Consider the following 21,792-nt stretch of genomic DNA (forward strand, 5'->3'; position numbering starts at 1 on the left):
TTCCTTGGGGGAGGAAAGGGGACGGTCTTTCTCCTTGACGGGCGCTCAGACATGGAATTCCTCGAGGTTCTCACCGAGCACCTGGACCGGGTGATGCTGGTCCGCGGCGGAGGCCGCGAGGTCATCACCATCTACTCTTGAGAGCCAGGACCAAACACCCGGGCCCGAGCGCGTCCGGCCCGCGGCCCCGGAGCTCTCGCCGCGTCCCCCGCCGCTGTCACCGTTTACATACAGACCCTGTGCCCGCGCCCTGGCCCCCTTTCCCCGCTGCCTGAAGCCCGGAGGCCACGTCGGCTAGGGCGGACCCGGAGAAGACCGCCCCGCCCGGAGACCAGAGTCCCGTTGGCGCGTCGGCCCCGGCCGTCCTTTTTCTAAGCCCGGCCTCGCCCCGCCGGAGGAGACGCTGCAATAAAGGTCGGAGGAAGCTGCGGAAAGGAGCGGACCTGGGGCTTCGAGGACCCCCTCGGTCGTCCGCCCGGCCCCTTCCCTCTCTTCCCGCGCCCCGCCCCGCCCGCACTCTGCGTCCCTCCCCCGGCGGCCTGGAGCGCGCGGGGTGGCGAGGATGCGCCCCGCCGTCTGCGTTCTCCTTTCTCGCGCGGCCGCGGGCGCGAGCCGGCTGAACGTATACATAGTGTACAGGAGACATCGCGTGTATTTTTAACGTCCCCATATTTCTGTGACTTAGAAGCGCAACGGACTTCTCTTCTCGCCGCAATCACGTTCTCCCGCTGGGGGCGCGCCCAGGGAAGGCGGGGGGCCTCGGGAGGCTGGGTTTTCCTTGACGTCCGAGCGTTTGAGAGCAAAAGTGCTTTTAGGCCCAGGCGGGACTCGTGGTCCCTCGACCACCCACTCCTTCGACGCCTCCTCACCCTTTCCGCGCGCCCTTGGCTTCCGACCCTTCTTCCTTCCAGATCTTTTCGGAGACGAAGTGAGACAAGTGTCCCAACTTTCCCTGGATTCGCCTCCCAGCGAATGTGAGCTTCCACTGTGGCTGCAGACACGCGCGCAGCCTCTTCTTATCGGCTCTTTATGCAAGCTGGGGCCAGGAGAGGGGAGGGGCGTTCCTCAAGCCAGAGGAACCGAGAGAGGCCCTCGCCCCCGCCCCCAGGAAGCCCCGTCCCGGTGCCTTCGCTGGGGGAGCAGGCGTCTCTCCTCCACCGGCTTGTCGCCTGCTCCCCCTATCCCGTGGCTCTTCGCCAAAGACTGAAATCGGGGGGTTGGAGGGCGTCCCCTCCCCCGGAGTTTCCTCCCTGGGACAGGTGAGGGAGGAGGGGGCGGTTCTGGGTTTGGGGCCGGATCCACCTGGGTGGCCCTAGCGCTGCCCCTGACATTTCCTACCCTGTTCCCATCCGGCACCTCCGGCCTCGGGGACCCAGCCGCCTTCTCCGCGTCTGGGGGCCGGGCCTTGCTGCCTAGCAGCGGCCTCTAGCTGCGTCTCCCAGGCACCTGGGCCTGGGGGAGGGCTGGAGTCGGCACTTGCTTAGTTCTTAAGCGCCTCTCTGCCCTCCTCCAACTAGGGCCCAAGGCCTTTGGCTTCTCCAACACCAGTCCTTGGCGCTTCTGCTCCGCCAGCCCGGCCGGAGGTGCCCTCTTCCCTTAGAGAAACCCCGTTGGCCAGGTTCCCTTCCCCCAGGGCACGTTACTAAGGGGGACATGCACTGCATGCTCGTTCCAGCGCCCTCTGGGGCTGGGTACAGTAACTCCAGCCCCAGGGCCCTGACTGCACCTAGTTAGACATCCCGTCCACCTCCCAGAGCTGAGGCTTCTGGGTACTCCTGACCTCACCACCTCCCTTTCTTTGAGCCCAAGGCAGAGCTGGCGCTGGTGCCGTCTAGACTGGGTCAGGTGTGGCTGGAGGAGGTTTGGACGCCTGCGGTTAGACCAAGGCCTCTCTGAAGTTTGATCAGGGGGCTGGATAGATTTTTCCGGGTAGTAATCAGAAGTTGGAGGTATTAGACACCAGCACTTCCCACCCCCATCCTCCAAGACCTCCCTCTGAGAACCACAGCTGGGTCTAGCCTTCTGGGAGCCTAGCACTCCCAGGCTGAAGTGGTGGGCTAGGCAGAACCGAAAGGGGGCTGTATTAACATCACTTAGGGAACCAAAGTTGCACTATCTGGGCCCAGGCTGTCTGGTTGGCAAGAGCAAAGTTTCCATTGATGAAAACAGACATCCCACAACAAAACCCCAAGTTTTCTGTGCTACATGTGCAATATTTGTTATGAATGTTATCACCCGTCACTCATCAACTTATCTTTATAATCATGTAGCTAGATGTTTCATGTCCATTCAAGTGACTTTTATTCTGAGTGCAATATTTCAATAGCCTTGTAGTGATAACTAGTGTTGCTTTTGTTTTAGACGATCTATGTGCAGGGCAATGCAATGAAGTTGAAAACCCTTGTAAATAAGAGAGGTTGCAAACCAAATCCAGAGTACTTACTACTATTACTAGGCCTGCCTTTAATTTTCAGTGTTTCAGTATTTCGCATTCTGCCTCAGTATTGATCTCGTGTTCTTTGTGCCAAGATGAAAAGGAGAGGGTTGGTTCTTTCCTTTATTGTTGAATGCTCCCATTTAATGCTTTATAGCTTTTACTGTATTAATTTTTTAGACTCCCGTCTGCACAAAATGCAATAAAAATAATTTTATTATACCCTTCACAGCCTGAGGTGTGCTGTTTGGACACTCCAGGGAGAAGAACTAGTAGGTGGAAAGGGGTATTCAAAGTGGGCCCCCGTGAGGATCCCAGACTCTTCATCAGAAACACCGACCACCACCGACAGAAGAGTTGGCTGGGTTGACCCTTCAGGTCTGGCTGCCTGGTTTGTGTCCTGAGAGTTCCGTAGCCCTGTCAAACATCTGAGATAGTGAGCACCTCCAGCTCAGGCTGGGCGCTGTCGGTGTCTTCATCCCCAATCTACTGGCGGCCTTGTGCCAGTCACTTCACACCGTTTCCTGGTGGGGAGCTCCATGAAATGCCCTCCAGCGCCCCCACCTGGGATGCTGGTTCTGCCAACCGCTTGCATAATGAGCTGGCAACTGAGACAAAATCAGAACAGGAGAGCACCCCTCTCTCCATTGCCTTTTGGTCAGAAATGGCCTCCTCGCCATTCTGTTTTCCTTAGAATAAGCGGACAAGCCTGACACACTCAAAGTCTGCCACAAACAAGGATGCTTACACACCATCATAATTACCCAGCAGGCTTTTACTCCAAACTGCGGTTAAAGCTTCTAACTAGGGGAGCTGTAGGAGAGAAGCTAGGGTTAAGAGGTTTTGAGGCCTGACTGCAGGCTGAGGACAAGCGGGGGCAGACCTCACGGCAGACTGAAAGCAGTCAGTGCTGTCAGGGAGCCTCCCCTACAAACTCTGGAAAGCAATGCCACAGAGAGGCCCTACGGGGATTCTCACCCAAAAACAGACGACACAGCTTTCACTTTTCCATTTTAATTAAAAAGTAATCATTTCATTTTATTAACAACACAGGAGTTTCAAAGAGGAAAAAAAACCACTATATAACACAAACAGGTCAGAACATAAAACACTGCCATCTGGGGACCTTGAGTTTTGGAAACCAATGTTTACTCAGCTACCGGCAAGGACTCAGCTGAAGTCACTGCTCTCCCGTGTCTCCACCAGGGGTCCCTTGAGGCTGATCCACAAGGCTCTAAGGAGCACCATCCCTAGGGAGAAGGCAGCTTCCTTTGGCTCCACTTAGAGCAGCAGGCAGAGGTCCTCCCTCTAGTAACTTCACTCTGGCTCAAAAGTTTTGAACAGTCTCCTGAATCAAGAACACGTCTGGCTACCAAAAGTCTGACATCAAAATGGTCCCTACCTCCTGCTGCTCAGAAAACAGAACAAGAGCCTGGTTTCTGGGCCAAAAGCTCAAAGCAATCACTGAAAAAACAGGTGTTCACTGCCAGAGTCTAGAGCGGTCTTCTCAGAGCCAACTCCATGAAACTACCACTGGTGAGGAAGAGGCTGACAAATGTTAAAGGGTTAAGAGTGGTTGGGGCCCAGATTCACAGTTTGGGTTAAACTGCTGGTGACCGATGCTGTTCAGTCCATGGAAAATCTTCCATTGCAATGAAAGCCACAAAGGAAAAAAAAAAAAGAGAAAAACCAAGAACCAACTACTCTGGGTCAGGCAGAAAAGTGCCTGCCATGGCCCCTCTTCAACTCCAGAGCAGCCTGCTTAGCAGCCCTCAGGCCGCCCCCACACATGTGGGGCGGGGCGCACCGGCGCCGTGCCCACCAGGCCCAGCCTGCGCTCTACAACCCCACACAGGGACGCAGGCAGGGGCTCGTGCTTGGGTGGGCCTGCGTGAGGCCGAAAGCCTGGGGAGGCTCAAAACGAACAAAGGCAGTGGCTCTCGCCATGGAAGGACCACCCCACATGCAGCCAGCTGGGGCCTGGCTGCTTCTCCTCCCCCACCCCCACATCGAGCTGACAGAGACAAATGAAATACAAACGGAGCCCAGACACCTATATTGCCCATGACCCCAGAGATATTTATTTTCTATCAAAAAAAAAAAAGAAAAAAGAAAAAAAAAATAACCCCAACAACAAAAAATACACCTCCAAGGCAGTACAAACTCTGACTCTGGAAGGAATAAGTAACAACAGCCTTGGGCAGAAGAGAGCAGGTGGTAGAAACTTATGACATTCGATGTGGACCTGGATATGCGCAGAGAACATCCTCCAAGTAACTCTACTTAGGACGCAACAGGTAGGAGGCCGGGGGAAGAGGGGCCTGGGGGAAGTTGAGATTTAGCCTCAGTAATGCCTCTGGTACGATCCCATGGGGGCCTGCGGCTGCCCCACCTGTGCTGTGGTCTGGCTAACCAGGTGGGAGAGAGCAGGGCCACTCTGGATCAGGGTGTCCAGAGCTTTCTGTACACTTGGATTGTCAAAGTTGATACTTGTGGAAGACACAGGCCTCTGGCTAGCCAAGTTGCTGGCAGGTGCCAGGAGGGTGGAAGGCTGGCCAAAGAGCCCTTGGGAAGGAGCCCCAGGCCTGGGGCCCATGTTCCGAGCAGATCCTGCCTGTCCCAAAATGCTTGGAGGCTGATTGCCAGAGGCCTGTGATCTTTGCTGAGGCTGGCTGTTCACTGCTGTGGAAAAATTCTGGTTCTGGGTGTTTCCGGCAGCAACTGAGGGGGATGCAGAGCTGCTATTGGCCGCAACCGTGCCACTGTTGAAGAGGCTGAGGATTTTGGCCTGAAGCTCTTGCTGGGAGGTGGGGGGTGCAGCTGGAGTGGGTGTAGCAGACGGGAGCACTTGGCCACTCTGGAGCGGTTGAGAGCTTGGCTGTGTCTTCAGTGAGGCACCCGAGGTCGCCCCGAGTGGTTGACGGGAAATCGGGCCTAGAAGACAGAAAGAGGAGGTATCTGGTTAAAAAATACCCTCCATGGGCAGGAGGCTTAGCAGCCCAGGGAAGAACAACAATCACTGATTACATCAATCACACAGTACACAGACTATAACATTGATTTCCCAAAGGGGCCACTTCATAGTATGTGCTGTTTTCAGTAAACAGCTTAGTTTCCCCAGAGAACTACTTTTAAAAAAAAGGGCATCCATCTTGGTTCCCAGGGAGTCAGCAATACTAGCCCACCCACCACCACATTAACTACAGGGATCAGAATTCAGTATCCAAATCTTAAGTTACCATTATTACACCAGCAAGGATGGCCCATGCGGGAAAACCCATGGGATGGGCTCATTCCCTTATGCACCCCAAAGACCCCTGGGCCTGCCACCCTCCCAACAGAGCCTGGGGGTAGAGAAATGCAGAGTCAGAACTTCACCTCGGCCCTGCCACGTAGCTCACCAGGCAGAGAGTCGGCGCTGCTCCTCATAAGCCGCTCCTTCCTCTCTCGAAGGTAGTTGATGATCTTGTCAGTCTCTTCAGCAGTGAGGTACCTGTTGTCGGCCAGCAGGTTGATGAGGCTTTGGATGGCTGGAGGGTGCCCCCCGCGCATCCCTTCCTCAGGGCCTCCTCGCTCTCTTTCCTGGAGGATGGCTTCATCAGCCATCTTGGCCGCCTGTCTGGCAATCTCCTCGCGCTCCTTCTCCCGGCACTCATTCTTATAGCGCTCATAATTTCTGGCCACCAGCACCATGGCGTCTGCCTGGGGCATGTTGCGATGCTCTGTAGGAGGGAATGACATGAGTTATTTTCTCCCATGACAGATTTCAGTGCCCACCTGCTGAACTCTACCAAGCCTTTCCTGACCTCAAACAAGCAAGAAAACCATTTCACTGACAAAAAGCCTTGGAATGGGGATGGGGAGAGGTGGGAGGGAGGGGATGCAGCTGGGAAGACAGAGAATGGGTTTCTTCAGTGGGAAACAGACACCCTTGTAGAGAGCTAGCTCTGTGGGGAATTCTTAGATCACAGACATGTAGTAAAAACCAGAGAAACACGACAGTCTCTCACAGATTGAAAAAGACCATGTGGAGAATAACCACAGGAGGCAGGCCATGGGGGTCCAAACAGCCCTTCTGTAAAGCCTGGCTTTCCACCGCGCTCCTCAGGATAGAGTTGTCTGTTAATGTATCAGTTCAAAGGTTATGGATTAAGATCAAATTATGATCCTAAATAACCTCCTCCCCTCACCCTTGGGCAACAAGATTTATAAGGTGGTGAGAAGACTTCTTGGCACTTGATATAAATGTCTTCACACATCTTGAGGACTGCTCCTCAGAGAGGCGAATGACCTACTGGAGAGGCTTCTACACTCTATGCTAATGGGTAAAACTGGTCAGGCAAATAGAGGGCCCAGGGTGGTGGAAGAAGGGAAAAGTCTATGCTGTGAGAGCAATCCGCAAGGCAGCAGTTGACTGAGTCTCAATAATCTGGGGGCAAAAGACTAAAAGTTACTTCAGGGAAGGACTTCAGGAAACCTCCCCTGGGCCTCCAGGAGGTCAAGGCTGCCTCCCTCTTCTCAAAGTCCCTCCACTGACTTCTCCAGCACACTAACAAAGAGTCTCCTAACTGCCTGGCACATGCTTTGTCCCTCATCCCAAAGTCTGGTGAAAGCAGGGGCTCCACCGCGCTCAGTGCAGGGTGTGCCAGAGCGGTGCTGGAGCTGGCTCTCGCTGGGGCGAGCAGACTGTGCGCCTCTCTTCCCAACTTGCCCTGAAGTGACTTCATGTTGGTGGCTTGAAATAGAACACAGTGGGAGTATTTACACCATGGAAATCAGCAAATTCTATAAACCACGCCGTCCCCACCCCAGAACTGGCTGTTAAACATTTGCCAACACATCACTGCACATACCTAAGGGCTGAATGTAACGTCATACACAGCAGGCCCAGAACTGTATCCAGTGAAAGAAGATCAAACAAATAAATGACTATGCAAGTTTCTGCCATGCACTTATAAAAGGGCCCTACCACATTTGAGCTGAAATACCTTTTCCTAAAACCTGCTGCTTCTGAGTAAGCCATAAAAAAATTAATGAACTAGCATCTGGAAGTTTCTGGAATTCTAACCCACGGGGGCCTCCATACCTTGCGGGGTTCCAAACATGATGTTGACTGTACAGGAGCGGTGAATCTGGTGTTGCTGGGTGATGACAATAGCAAAGGGAGACCCTCCCCTGCTCACATCCTCCAAGGCTTGGGACAGTGATACTTCCGTGTTGAGGAAGATCAAATCTACTACCATGCCTAGGTCTCGGACCTTCCGCCCCACAGATTCAGCATAATCTCTGTAGAAACAAACAGGATCCAGTTGAGTACTCCCTGATCAACTCCCAATCTGCACAGTGGCACCTCAGCCAGAAGACTTCAACTCCTAGCTCTACCAGTGTCTCCCTAGCACCTTCTTCAGGCTCCAAGAATCTAAACCAATTCCTTCTCTTTATATTGGCTCAGAAGCTTCCAATGGAACAGTACTTAGTATCCCAGGCCCTTCTCTTGATTCTCTGGTCTGATGGTCATTCCTAAACACCATCCTGTTGCCTAAGACTTGTAGCACATTTCTGTCTTGGCAGAGGCTGTACACCATAGTGGAAAAAGCATGGGTTTTAAATGCTAGAGACAGGTTTAGATCTTAGCCCTAACATTTACTTGCAAAGTTGAAGCTTTAAGCAAATCCCTTTACCTCTTACAAACCTCAGTTTCTTTACCAATCAGACAGGAATAATACGGCTCAGCTCATATGTCATTTCCTTAACTTTCTCTCCAATCTAAATCAGATCCTTGATATATTTCTTCTCATAAGACTCATCACCAATACATTTATTTTTGTCATCTGTCCAACTAGGGTATAACCTCCACAAGAGGAAGGGGCCATGTGTGTTTTGCTCATTAGCATTAAGCTTCAGGACCTAGCACCTGCCACACACAGAAAAAATTTGATGAATGAATACACATGAAACACGATTACTATGAAGATTAGAAAAATAATTTAAAGCGCTTAGCACGGAGTAGTACAGAGTAGGTGCTCAGAAAATGATAGCTGTTATGATGCATTTAAAAATAAAAAAGCAAAAAAGCTATATGCAAGTTAAAGCAGCATCTACTTCTAAACAAGGCAGTCCAGAGCCTGTGAACTCTGCCTGCTGTTTGGTGTCTCAACACCTATTTCCCTAGCTTCTGCCTTGAAAATTAGCTCTTTAACCCCAAACTGCTAGAAAATACATGAAGTTATTTACTAACCACATGGGGAAAGGGAACATAGCTACTGCCAAACTTGCAAGCTGCTACACTCCCTTCTGCACCTCTGAGCTGCTTATTCAAGGAAAGAATGTGAAACAGAGGTAGAATAAAATAGTGCTGTGAGCTCTGGCTTGGCTAGCACGGTCACCTAACAGCTCTGCAAGGCCATGGCACTTCACAAAGAAAGCCAGTTTCTTGGCTGACGAATGCAGAGACATGCCTTCCAAAGTATTAGGGACTCGGGGTTCTCTCACAAAGAGGACATCTACTGCTTTGCCTGACCAACATACATGCCCTCGGATTTTCCTTTGGGGAGGCACCCCTTTACCACTCAGTCTACACCAGTTCCACGGGGTTAATCCCACTTTTAGCACTATGGGTGGGCACATGACCTAGCCCTGGCCAATCAGGGCATCCCAGCACTGCTGGCCAAAGTGACAGTCTAGGGATGGGAAATAATTCCAGGACTTCAGGTGGAAGCAACAGGAAAAAGCAGCTCTCTTTCCATGGGTTTGCTAAGCTAAGGAGATTCATGTCTCATGTCAAGAGCTAGCGCTGTTCTGTCTTTTCAAGTAGACAGCTTGTCTGAGAGTGAAGGCAACACAAAGACTAAGTCATTATGAGAGGCTGACCCTGAATGCAGCCATGCCTGAACGTCCCAGTCAAGCAAACTAAAAATTTCCCTTTGGGCTCAAGCCAGTTTGCAGTGGGTTTTCTGTCATCTACAACTGAAAGAACTCTGGTTAACACAGTACAGCAACGCCAGCGTACACAGCCTGGCAGTGGGTACAGCTGCCAAGAAGACGACTAAACTTCTAATTTCTCTTCTGCTTCTTCTCCTCACTCAGGGAAAATCCAAAGGGTTCTTACTTAGTCTGCTTGTTGACCACAATCACAGAACAATCAACAGGCCTCTCAGCATCAAAGCGTCTCTGGATTTCCTCAAAATACTGACGATAGAGCTCTTCTCTACGACGTTCCTCACGTTTCAGACGCTCTGCAGGATGACACCAGGGAAAACTGAAACATGGACCGTGCCTTTCTATAAAAATAAGTCACAGACCTTATTTTCAATCCTGAACTACTTGTAGGCAAAGGTTGTAATATACACATCTCCTCTGAAGTAATCCTCTAGACTACCTCCTAAAAAATTTTTATTTTTTTACTATTATAAGTTCATTAAAATGGAATGAATGGATTACAGGGCATGTCTGCTTTAATCTGATACATGCTACCAGAATGTCCTCTAGGAAAGGATATTACTAATTCATCCTTTCTTTGGGATGGATCACCTAGTGCTATTTCTCCATATCTTGGTCAACACTGAGTTTTGTCATTTAAAAAAAAAAAACAACCTGCCAATTGATAGACAAAAGATAGTATCTCATTATTATCCTAATATTCATTTTTGGGACAACCATTTAAGATTCTTATTGACAGGTAATTGTAATTTGCTTTAAAAAAAAATCAGGTAATTAAAAAAAAAAAAAGCACAACAAAAAATCCCAAACAAAACCAGGCAGTAAAGTATAAGTTCTGTAACAAACTAAAAATGAGGCTCTTAACTTGACCAGGAATAAAACAACTTAAAAATCTTAAAGATGTATTAAATACACTGAGAAAATCAAGGCTTTAAAAAAACATGTCTTTATCTAAAAAGTAGATGCTCTTAGGTAAAAATTATAAATAAAACAACTCTCCCCACATACGACACAGGTAATGCAGACAGCTATATTTATTTGGGCAGTGAGCAAAAAGCAAACATTTAACCTCTTCAGCTTCAATCTTTGGTTCATTTCTTTTCTTTTTTTTTGCTCTTTATTTTTACTAGTTGTAGGCCAATCACTTCACAACATTGCAGTGGGTTTTGTCATAATACATTGACATGAATCAGCCATGGAGTTACATGTATTCCCCCATTTCTTTTCTTATTGATAGTATTTCATATTTATTTCTTCTTGTTGGGTGACTAAACCAGATGACAGTACTACTTTGCATTTTAAAAATGATTTTCAAGCTGAATGCTCTCTACAAATGAACAGGCCGTTTGTATTTCTTCTTTTCGTGAATTGCTGAGCCAAGTCATTAGCTCCTTTCCAGCTGGTTATTAGTTTCCTCTTTCTTTTGTAAAGTGTTCTATTTGTGATAAGAATAAACTGTTTGTTCTACTTTACCTTTTGCACGAGACTGACTTTCTGGGCCTGGAGGGCCTCGTCCATCAAAGCTATCTCTGTAACGGTCAAAGTAAGCATCATCTTTCCTCCTGCAGTAGTCATCCATTCGCAGGTATCGGTCATAAGAGCCTTCTCTCCTGAAAAGGTAAAGAAATGTGCACAATGTTAAAGGTTTTATCCTGCAAAAATCAAATACAGAGAATTCTTCAAGACCCAGCTGTCTGTGAGGATGACATAGTAAGGCACAGAACTTTGGGATTAGGAAAGAAAATTAGTATCTGGGACTTACTGCTCATCAGCTCTGTGGCTGGGACTGAGTTAACCTACCTTTCAAAGGGACTGGGCGGATGTACAGAACGCTCTCAGCATAATGTAAGCTCCCTGGCCCAAAGTAAACACAAAATAACTGGTAGTAATTATTGATATTAGTTTTGAATAACCATTCTAGGCCCTACCCCAAGCCTCCTTCCTTGTGCTTTTTAAAAATCGTGGTTAAAAAATAGAACAAATCAAAAAAGTATACATATATAAAATAATTTTCATCATCCTGAACAATCTGAACAGAAACTCACCCCCAATCTCTGTAACTTCTAATCTACTTTCTATGAATTTGCCTTTTCTAAATATTTCATATAAGTGAAAACATATATTTGTCTTTTGTGACAATGTAGCATATTTATTTCATGTAGCATATTTTTTAAGGTCTATCAAGGCTTAGCAGGTATAAAAATGACCTTTCTTTTTATGGCTGAATAATATACTGTATGGATATATCATACTTTTTAATCCATCTATTGATGGACATTTGAGTGGTGTCTACCTTTTGGCTACTGTGAATAGTGTTGCTATGTACAGTCACACCCATCTATGTGAGTTCCTCTTTTCAATTCTTTTGGATATATATTCAAGAGTGGAGCTGGTGGATCATTAATTCTACCACACTTAACTTTCTGAGGGACCACCAAACTTTTTCACAGCGGTCATACTACTTTGCATTCCTACCAGCAATGTATGAGGGTTCTAGTTCCTCTACACTTTGCCAACACTTAAAAAAAAAAAACTAATAAAGCCATCCTAGTAATTATGAAGTGCTATCTCATTGTGGCTTTGATTTGCATTTCTCTGCTAACTAAGGATGTCAAGTATCTTTTCACATATTTATTGGCCATTTGTACATCTACCCTGTGGTCCTGCATGGCCAAAACAATTTGCACTCCCATCTTTTTCTCCATTTGCACAATGGTGCCATTCACAGCCCACAGAAAGAGACCCAGATTCATTAAGTAAAATCCGTCTTCAATCACATATTCAGCAAGTATTTATTAAGCAGCACATCTCTCATGGTGATAGACACCGGAAACATAGGCCTAAGAAAGGCACTGCTATAGAGTTTTCAATTAGTTCAGCAGAACAAACATAAAAAAGACTGCTACCAAAAACAAACAAACAAAAAGCCCAGCAAGCAGAAGGGCTGCAGAGGTTACCTGTACATGGGATCTCGGGACTCTCTCATCTCTCTGTATCTATCGTACATGGGATCTCGGTGATCTCGAAAATTCCTAGTTTCTCTCAGGTCACGAAAGTCTCTAAGATCCCTCATGTCCCGAGCATCACGCATACTTCTGCTGTCTCGGTGATCCCGAATGTCTCTGGTATCTCTGTGGTCCCGCAAATCTCTGGGGTCTCGCATGTCTCTGCCATCTCGAGCATCCCGGCCATTTCTGCCATCCCTGGGCTCTCTTCTTGGACTTCCTCGAATGGGCGATCGATCACGTCTTGTATCTCGACTATCTCCAAAGCCATATGGATCTCTGTGGGAGGGGGCAAGAAGATGCTAAGACAAAGGAACTGAAGGAGTTGACCCTTGACCTCTTTACTGGAGAAAGCCCCCACCCTCCAAGCATTTTTCTCTAAAACACAGCAGTCAGTGAGAAATAAGATTACAATTTTAAGGACAGTCACCCATCTGGTCAGCAAATAAAGACTAGCAGGTTTTAGAATCTCCAAAGATTAGGATATTCAAGGAAGAATGTATGATCCACAGCCAAGGGTTTTGACTGGGGTCATAGTGTTTATCAGATTTTGGGGGGTAACTCAATATTTTGTATACATGTCAAACTATCATCTCTATCTCAACAGGTTTTCAAACTGAAAGGGTCTTCCCTCATTCATTTCTTCCCACCAAACTTGTTTGAAAGAGATTTTAAAAGGGGAGAATAGTTGCTGCGTTGGGGGGTGGTCATAATAAGGGGCAAGACTCATGAAGGAAAAATGAGCAAATGACACAATCTCGTACAAGGTTGGCACAATCTTATACAAAGTAATGGTGATCCAAGGAGTTATCCTTAAAAGTACAGAAAACGTTACTTAAAAAAACATTGAGCAGGATCAATCAAATAAAGGGGAAAGAAGAAAGAGAAGTACAATACAAGACACACAGTCAAGTACAGGAACACTCTATCTTCTTAACATATGAGTAGTGGTCTCTCTCAGTCTAAAGTTTATGTAGAACCTGGTTCCTTCTGGTCAAGGTATTCTTTGTTTAAAAACAAAAGTGTTTGAAGTCACAGGTGTTCGGCTTGATCTGATTCAATATTCTCCATGAGACAATCTACCCCACTGGGAACTCATTCTCAACATATTTAAAATTAAGCTTCTTATTCAACCCACTCAGGCGCAGTCAGACCTTTTCACTTTTGCCAAAAATCATCTTCCCAGTTACCAAGGTTTAAGTTCTTGAGAGTTAACTTTGATTTTTCTTCCCTATCAAGTCACTTGAATACTCTTTGCTTTTCTTGTTCATTCCCATTGGACTTTTAAGTTCAATCCAAACCCTTATTCTATGCTGGCACCACCAAGAATTTTTAAGATACAAAACCAAAATCCAACCTTCCAGATTTCAATTCTTTCAGCAAATACCAGATAAACCATCGATTTCCACCTGTTACCAACTGCAGCTTGGCTATCACGCTTCTGGGCACTCTTCCCTAACAAATTTGGCCCCTTTCCATTTATTATTTCTTCCTCATTTCCTGATCCAACTTCCTTAGTTCTACTTAAGCTGTTCTTATGACTTAACTCACATGTTCTTATGACTTAACTCAGTATTTCTGTTCATATGGCTTTTCATCGTGGAATGATTTTCCTGCACTAACTCAAGTATCACCCAACGCTCAAAGCCAAGTTCATGTCCCATGTCTTCCAAAAAATATTCTCTATCTCTGGAGTAACTGCTAATCTCTCCTGCTAAACTCTTAGAGCACTTACTATTTCTATTACTCATCTAGATCTGATTTACCTTTTTACAATGTCTCCTTGTAAGACCCGCTTTAAGGATTACCTCCTCCGTAAAACCTGCCCTGAACTCTTGATCTTTTCCAGCAAAAAGGTCCCTCCCCCAGTCATTTCCATCTCAATAAACGGCACATCTATCTACTCAGTTGCTCAAGCCAGGAAACTGGATGTCATCCTTTCTTTAAAGCCCTATCTATCCACTCTTCCAATGACATTTCCAAAATCGGTTCACTCTTTCTCTGAAATCGATATCCATTCTGCCCATGTTTCTTTCTCCCCATTGGAACCAATGAAGGCCAACCCCAAACCACCTTTCCCCAAAACCACAGCAGAGCCTTCTAAAGTAGTCTCCCCATTTCTGCTCTTGCCTGTTTCCTAATCTTCTTTTAGATTACTCTAGAACCATCTTTTAAATATGTAAAACCCTTCGCTGGTTTCCCAGAGTATTTAGAATTCAGTTCAAAATCTCTACTGAGGCTAATAAGACTCTGCCCTGCCTCAGCTCTTGTTTCCTCCAAACTTATTCCGCCCCCTCCCTAGTCTGCGTCTTTCTTACCATATTAACTTTTCAGCTGTAACTAGTCAAGGTTTTTCCCAATGCCTCTCACTGTGCAGCAGGAACTACTCCACACTCATTTTTCCAGGTCTCAGGCTTAACCATCCCTTACTCCATGATTCTGTTAGTTTAAAACTTTGGTCCCCCCCCCCCCCCCCCCCAAAAAACAACTTTGGTCCCTAAATTTTGGCCACCTTCTCTCATAGCACTGTTTCACTCATGTTATTTATCACAATTTGATGTCACATATCAATTTACTTGTTTAACACTTGTCAGCCCTACTAGACTGCAAGTCCATGAAGACAAGGACTGTCAGTTTGACTCCATGATAAAGCCACTACATAGGCTTATATTGTCTGGCATAGAGCAGATGCTCCATGAACCTGTTACATGAGTCTTGCTCTGCACATATATTTCTATTGCTGCACTTATCACACTGTTCTGTAGTTATTTGTTTGCAATGGCTTCCCTACCAAACAGTAAGCTCACTTGAATGCTTTGTATCCACAGGACACAGCACAGAGTTCAGTAAATGTTTAATAAACTAAGTTATTCAACTAAACTGTAAGCCTCTCAAGAGTAGGCATCATGTCTTCCTCATATTTTTGTCATCTACCATGATTACACATATAGACATTCATCATGATGCCCTCAGCTTGGAAGAAAGCGTCATTTTCACTTCATCCACATGGTCACAGCAAAAACAATTTAAATGCCAACTTTGTTTCTATGAAAAGTCCTTGTCATATGTTTTAAGGCTCACAAGTACTCTTGATTGGTGGGAGCAAACATATGGGAGATCAGAGAATTTAAATGAGGATGGCTAAAGAGTTTTCCCACTAGAATAACGTGCAAAGTAACCAAGACTCTTACTTCAACTTTTATTATGTCATATAATCCCTCTAACACATGTAACATCTGATATAGTGTATATTGTGGGCAAACACCCAGGATCCAATGGGAAGGGACAACTGTAAAGTATTTCTGGATTAATGATCGGCAGATAAACCTGCCTTGGGGAGCAGTCAGAAAAAATTCATTAGAGGTGGAATCAGATTTCAAGTGCTCTTTGGCAATCAAGACCGAAAGAGATCATGAACCTGACAGACCACAGACCACACACAAAGCCATAGGCTTGAGAAAACAGGATGGAGGGTGGGGACAGGGATAATACCACCACATCATGGCACTTTTCACAGCCTTAGGATGATTACAAATGCCACATCCGGTTCTCATTCTTTTGAATCCACTGAAATACCTTACTCACCTGTCGAGAGTTTATTCCTGGAGGTTGACCACAATACCCTAGATTCCCAAAGTCTAGGCTCATGCTTCTAGTTTGAGAAGGCAAGCAGTCAATCTAAAGTCTATGTGCAACAAAACTACAAATTCCCCCTTAATTACCTTCTAGGTAAAAATGTAGAAGAGACGATATTCACAAGGGGAAGAAGAACCAAAGGAGTAGCAGAAGCAGGGACAGAGAGGAATAGCAAGGCTCTAAAAGGAAACGGGAAAGCTTTCTTTCCTTTCTCCAAAAGACAAGCAGTATGGCAGACTGCTTTTCTTCTGGAGACAAAAACAAAAACAAAACAACCCTTTAGGAACCAAACAAAGACCTCCCCAGAACAAAAGGGATCCTGGTGTTGGCCCCAACATCTTTCTCAAAATAAGAACCAGATAACAAAAAGGTGGTACAATGTGCAGGATTCAGAGTGCCGCAAGGATGAAGCCTGCTGAACAAGATGCTTGGCCTCAAATAACAAGTGGGTTAGAAGCAAGTTTCTGGAGAATGAAGTTCACTATATCATCCCATGGTACCAAAGTTGTTTAACTGGAGACCAATGCACTGTACCCTCAGCTACTAGGTCACCAGAAGCTAAAAAGAAACTGAACAACAGTTAAAACTTCAGAACCAGAGTCCACAAACTGAAAGCAGTTGATAAACATCACTAAAATTCTGTTGCAAATTCCTCATCTATTCAGCAGGATGGGGAAAAGCCAATGCTCTTTTGCCTTGAGAGAAATGGTAGTCACACCATTTGAAAACATCTGAGAGGTGAGGAGGGAGGGATGAAGGAAGAGACCATGGCTCAGATGGCAAGTGATATGCTCCTGGCAGAAGTGCTTCTCTTCCTGAGGAGCACTAGGCATTTGAGAGTTCTTGGATAACTGATGGACTCTGAGCTTCTCTTTGGCTAGAGGCAGCCTCAAGCCCAGGATGGTGTTCTTTGGCCTTGGCTGTTCAGAAGGTCAGGGAGGAAGGCCTCTGTCCTTTTCTTTGTCAGCTTCTCCTTTTTTCTTTCTGTTCACTGGAATATTTTCCTTGGAAAGCCAGCCTTCTTTCTCCTGAAAAAAAAATCCATCAGCTCTTTGTATTTCTGTTCTGTCACAGATACTGTCCACAAATACCATTCTCTAAAAGGCTGGCTGCTGTGTGATGTTGATCCCCCACCAGGAGCTCCATGCTACCGTCAGAGACAACAGACTTGTACAGAATTTTGTAACTGGGTGCAGGAAGGCTAACGGGTGCAACAAGCTATCGCACCTTACAGATCCAAATTTTGTTAAGTGCCCATGCTTCTCCCTAGGAAGCGCACTGATAATTTTCTCAAACACAAATGCAACTCTTCTGTTGGTAGAGAGGTAGCACTTGTTGAGAACTGACGGATCTTAAGTGTTAGTGCACAGCCCACCTACAGCTAGGGCAGTCTCATACCCAAGAAGCAAGCAGTTATTAAAGGAATTAACACTGTGGATACATAGAAATCACCTCAGGCCACGTAAGAAACTTGTCTGCAGTTAGGCTTTTTCTTTTCTTTTTTAAAAAACTGAAATATAGTTGACTATGGCCAGGTTATTTCTGATGAACCAATCCTTGATGACTTTCACCAACGAGGCACCAGGCCTAACATGCTTCACGAACACATAGAGAAATTCTCTGCAGAGGTCTTGATGTAGACAAGTTAACTCTATTTGCTTTTCCTCAGGTCATGAAGGAAGGCTTAGAAAGTAGACTATCACTTAGAGGCCATGTCTGCAGAAGGATAGTCCAAGACCTGGACTGCTGAAGTGCTGAGCTGAAGATGGAAACTGAGAACTGAGGTGCGACTAGAATCATGATCCGGTCTCCGAGGATGGTTAAGGACTGATGCCTAGCACCAATGCTAGACAACTTGCATGCTAACTATGCAATGCTCTCAATGTGCACAGTGGAGTCCAATGAAGAGGTCCAAGGGTTAAATGATGAGAATTCAGGCTGAAATGTGATCCAGAGCAGGGATCCCTGATGCAGAATTCTGTGCTTGACTGGGCCAGTACCCATGAGAACCACATTTCCACAGCTGGAGTCGTTAGGGAGGCATATTACTGAACGGAGAGCAATGCCAGCAGAACTGCGGCTTACAGAGACGTTTGAAGAGGTGATAATCCTGTGAAAATTCCCAAAGATACTGAGGTGTTTTGACACTCAAGGTTAAAGTCCAGCAAAATAACTGTTACAAAGGTCTTGCCAGCATGCTTAGAAATAATTTTCTTATTAAAAGTAGCAACACTGAAGAAACAGTTACAACTTAAGGGAAATGCTTGCTATAGGTAGCTTTTTTTTTTCTTCCTGTGAACAATGCATTCCTCCATGGTTGGGGGCACATAAAATGTTTAGGGTTGCTAAATGAAGGCAGCTGGATTGCTGTCAACATACTGGTACACTTGGAATTATCTCAAGGTTTTGACTGGAAGCAAGCACCTGAAGAGTGCGTGCTAGCCAGTGTTCACCCTCAGAGAAATGATTAGCGCCTTCCAGACTAGTATCTTAAGAGACAATATACGATAAGCACAATGATCAAAACGTTAGTGTTCTATCTTGAATACAACATTCAATTTATCTGACTTTACGGTTTGAAAATTTTTATTTTTAAATGGAACAAAACTGGGACTCTGCTTAGACTTTTAGACAGGGCTCAGAATAGATTTTTTAACTAAATGTGAATATCCCTCTTCCCTAAATCTTACTGAGTATGACTATATGAAACTTAATCATGCTAAACGACACTTTGAGGAACCTAGTTAGGGATGGATCACCAAGAAGACTGATTTTTAATGGATCTTTAATTAGCCTAGCTGTCCCTCCTATTGATTATAAATGGGAAGCCACAGTCCAATCCATGTCCCAAATGACCTCATCTTAGAATTTATTTTTGAGGAAGACGATATATTAAAATGAAAATGTAAGTGACATATGTTTATAAATCTGGTAAGGAGAACATTTTAAAAGGCCCCCTCCAATGTTGTTTGTATGTTTATCTTGGGGGGGGGTGCTATAAAAAAAGAAAGAAAAAAGCATTCTTCCATTACAGATGAAATTTTAGGCTGGGATGAAATTAATCTTTTACATTTAATGCTCAGGCAATGGCAATACTGGATTTCAAGCAGGGGAGTAAGCTATTTCCCCAACATTGCCAATGCTTAGTGAATACCTACAATAATGGGAAATGTTAAAAGCATCTGGTTAGGTATACTTTCAGTGGAATGACATATAATATTCTTATCACAGCACAGATGAGAACTACTTTTTATTCTGTGACGTGCAGCCCCACCTCCTTTTTGCCTGTGGAAACACTACCTGACATCACAGACATCATAAGGATACACAGAGCAGGAGGATTTTACCAGGGGCGTGTCTTTACAGTGACCAATTCTACACTCCTATAAGCTACCTACCTCAGAAACATACACATTTGAGCTCCTTGGAAATTGGATATACACCGCATCTCCTTTCAAGTTATTTAGCAACCACAGCTTCCAGTGGAGCCCCATATGTCTGACTATTAGATGCAAACTCTCAGTCACTTGCATTCCATGTTTACTAGGGCAACGAGGAGCAACACTGAAGGGACTGCCCAACATCTGCAGCGTGGTTAGATGCAGCACAACGGAAACAGACATTATATGGATCTGCTGAAGTTCCAAAGCATTCATTTATGTTCTTTAGGACACTCACACATATACACAAAATCAATCAATACCGTATTTTCCTGCAAGCTGCAGGCATTCCTTATGGTGTCAGAGAAAACAAACAATACCAATGTATATGCTCACTTCTGCAGTGAAACCAATGGATGACCAGGGCATCCAGCTAACAGCTGTGGTGCAGCTATAATTGTGGTGTTAGATTCAACTTCCAGGCAGAGTGCTCAAAGAATCTAACTGAAATCAGCAGCATTACTCTGTCCCTAAGGTCTGCTTGAACTCTGCAGAACATACCTGTGTAATTTAATCCTGGTAGCTCAGAAAATACCATCAGGTCCAAGTGGGCGCATGTACAAACACAGAGCAGCCAATCCTTCCTCTAAGTAGGTAACAAACTATAGGTGTTTTTGTTTCAAAGCAGGACAGCGATATGTTATGTGTAAGTGCCCAGTTAGCTGGGTATACCCCCAAGTGACCTGTGGAGCTACCAGTACAGACTAGGATTTGTTGTACCCAGCATGTTCACTCATCATATGAAATGTAGTTTCCTGTGGTATATAGTTTAGGTACACAGTTTACTGTGGAAAACTGGCATTTTACTTAGGGGCAAAGGCAAAATCCATACTGAGTATCCACTTGGGCCATGAGGAGACACCAGATATGAGATATGTATGTCTGCACTCCACACAAAACTGCACACACTGCATCCACTTGTGTGCTACTTATGAGGCCAGACAGTTTGATTACAACATACTCATCTTTGGTGTAATGGCAACATTAATGAGGGTCTTCTCTGGGACCAATTTAATGCATATCTTGAAGGTACACATCAGGACTGTCTCTTTTGTAAATAGTGGAAGACTATTTGGGGAGATGCCTTTTATTTCCAGGAAAACTAAGAAAAAGGGAGACTTCTAGAGGTAGGGTGTTTTTGCCCTTTTTATTTCCCCTCAATAGGTAACCCAAGCATGCGAGCGCACAGGGGATCTGCAGCACAGGCACAGTAGCAATCTCTCAAGCAGCACTTTCTGTAAACCTGGGTGAACATCTGGACCGGCAGCCATGTGGAATGAAGAGTCGAGCCTGCTGCAGGGCAGCGCAGCACACACCAACGACCCTCAGGCACTCCTGCTGTGGAGGCTCCCACTGACACGTGAGCGGGGGACACACAGAGGTTTATCCTCTTCCAATCGCCTGCAACTCACGGTGCAAGCTGAACTTGCTGGGTTTGCCACGGAAAACAAAGCTTCCTCTGCATCTCCTGATGTATGTTCTAAAAAAGCAGCAAGGCCCTTCACACAGGTTCACGTTCTTATTGTTTGCTTGTGCGTTTCTGATTTCTTGGGGGGGAAGAAAAGACCCTTGATGTACGAAGTTGGGCTTAACTCCCCAGAGCCCAACTCTCCCAAGGTAACTCACTGCTTCAGGGTACTTTACCTTCGTGTGGGGCTGGGTCTTGATGGAGCCGTATTCATATTTCTTCTTTCCGCTGCCTTATTAATATCTGAAAAGAATAATCAACCCATCTGTTCAATGCTACGGAATAAAAACAAGATCATCAGCACATTTCAAATGAAAGCAACAACAAAAAAACTACAATGACAACCAGATGGTGTGAGAAGATCCATTCAGCAGACGCATAGTCACTTGGGCAATTTTTATTAAGTTACGGCAGCACGCTGTCATGGCTTGGTAGAGAATGTCCCTCAGTTTTCTAGCTAACAAATAATTTGTGTAAAACTGATTATGTCAAGGCTTTAACACTGCCAAGCTTAAACCTAAAAACTGCCCCCTCCAAAAGGGGAAAAGGTTGTCTTCTAAACTCTTGGAGAGCCAGATGTATGATCCTTTTTTGAGGGGAGCAGAAAGAAAGAAAGAGAATTTTAAAAAGAGAGAGAGAGCAAGGGCAAGTAGTTCCATTTTATATTACAAGGAAGTAATGGTTGGAATCCACTGTCTTAAAACATCTAATATTCCATGAAGCAGGGGTGCCTCTTAATTTGCCTTGTGGCATTCTATTGGATGGAATCTTCCAAAATGAGATGTAGGAAAGAAATTAGTTTTTTTCTAAACAAAGCATATGACATGTTAATATTTATAACCCTCATAGGTAAGCACCTATGAATAAGAA

General features: G+C 45.6%; 2 protein-coding genes across 8 annotated transcripts in view; one reads left to right on the plus strand and one right to left on the minus strand.

The window, feature by feature from the left end:
• Positions 1–2,661, plus strand: part of SLC12A5 (solute carrier family 12 member 5) — a 36,799-nt gene extending 34,138 nt beyond the window's left edge. For all 3 annotated transcript variants that reach the window (XM_043883471.1, XM_043883472.1, XM_043883473.1), the window contains one exon: positions 50–2,661. In XM_043883471.1, the coding sequence (XP_043739406.1) occupies positions 50–141 (92 nt within the window). In that variant the 3' untranslated portion in view covers positions 142–2,661. The remainder of the gene's footprint in view (positions 1–49) is intronic.
• Positions 2,662–3,432: 771 nt separating this feature from the next.
• Positions 3,433–21,792, minus strand: part of NCOA5 (nuclear receptor coactivator 5) — a 29,263-nt gene continuing 10,903 nt past the window's right edge. The window contains exons 2-8 of one of the 5 annotated variants that reach the window (XM_043883475.1): positions 21,099–21,165; positions 12,331–12,657; positions 10,847–10,983; positions 9,543–9,669; positions 7,521–7,720; positions 5,836–6,156; positions 3,433–5,368 (exon numbers count right to left, since the gene is read on the minus strand). In XM_043883475.1, coding sequence (XP_043739410.1) covers positions 4,779–5,368; positions 5,836–6,156; positions 7,521–7,720; positions 9,543–9,669; positions 10,847–10,983; positions 12,331–12,657; positions 21,099–21,136 — 1,740 coding nt within the window. In that variant the 5' untranslated portion in view covers positions 21,137–21,165 and the 3' untranslated portion in view covers positions 3,433–4,778. Of the gene's footprint in view, positions 5,369–5,812; positions 6,157–7,520; positions 7,721–9,542; positions 9,715–10,846; positions 10,984–12,330; positions 12,658–21,098; positions 21,166–21,792 lie in introns of those variants that run through there. The other 4 variants (XM_043883477.1, XM_043883474.1, XM_043883478.1 and 1 more) reach the window with 4 other exon arrangements.

Source organism: Cervus elaphus, chromosome 23, assembly GCF_910594005.1.
Source record: "Cervus elaphus chromosome 23, mCerEla1.1, whole genome shotgun sequence".
Lineage (NCBI taxonomy): Eukaryota > Metazoa > Chordata > Mammalia > Artiodactyla > Cervidae > Cervus > Cervus elaphus.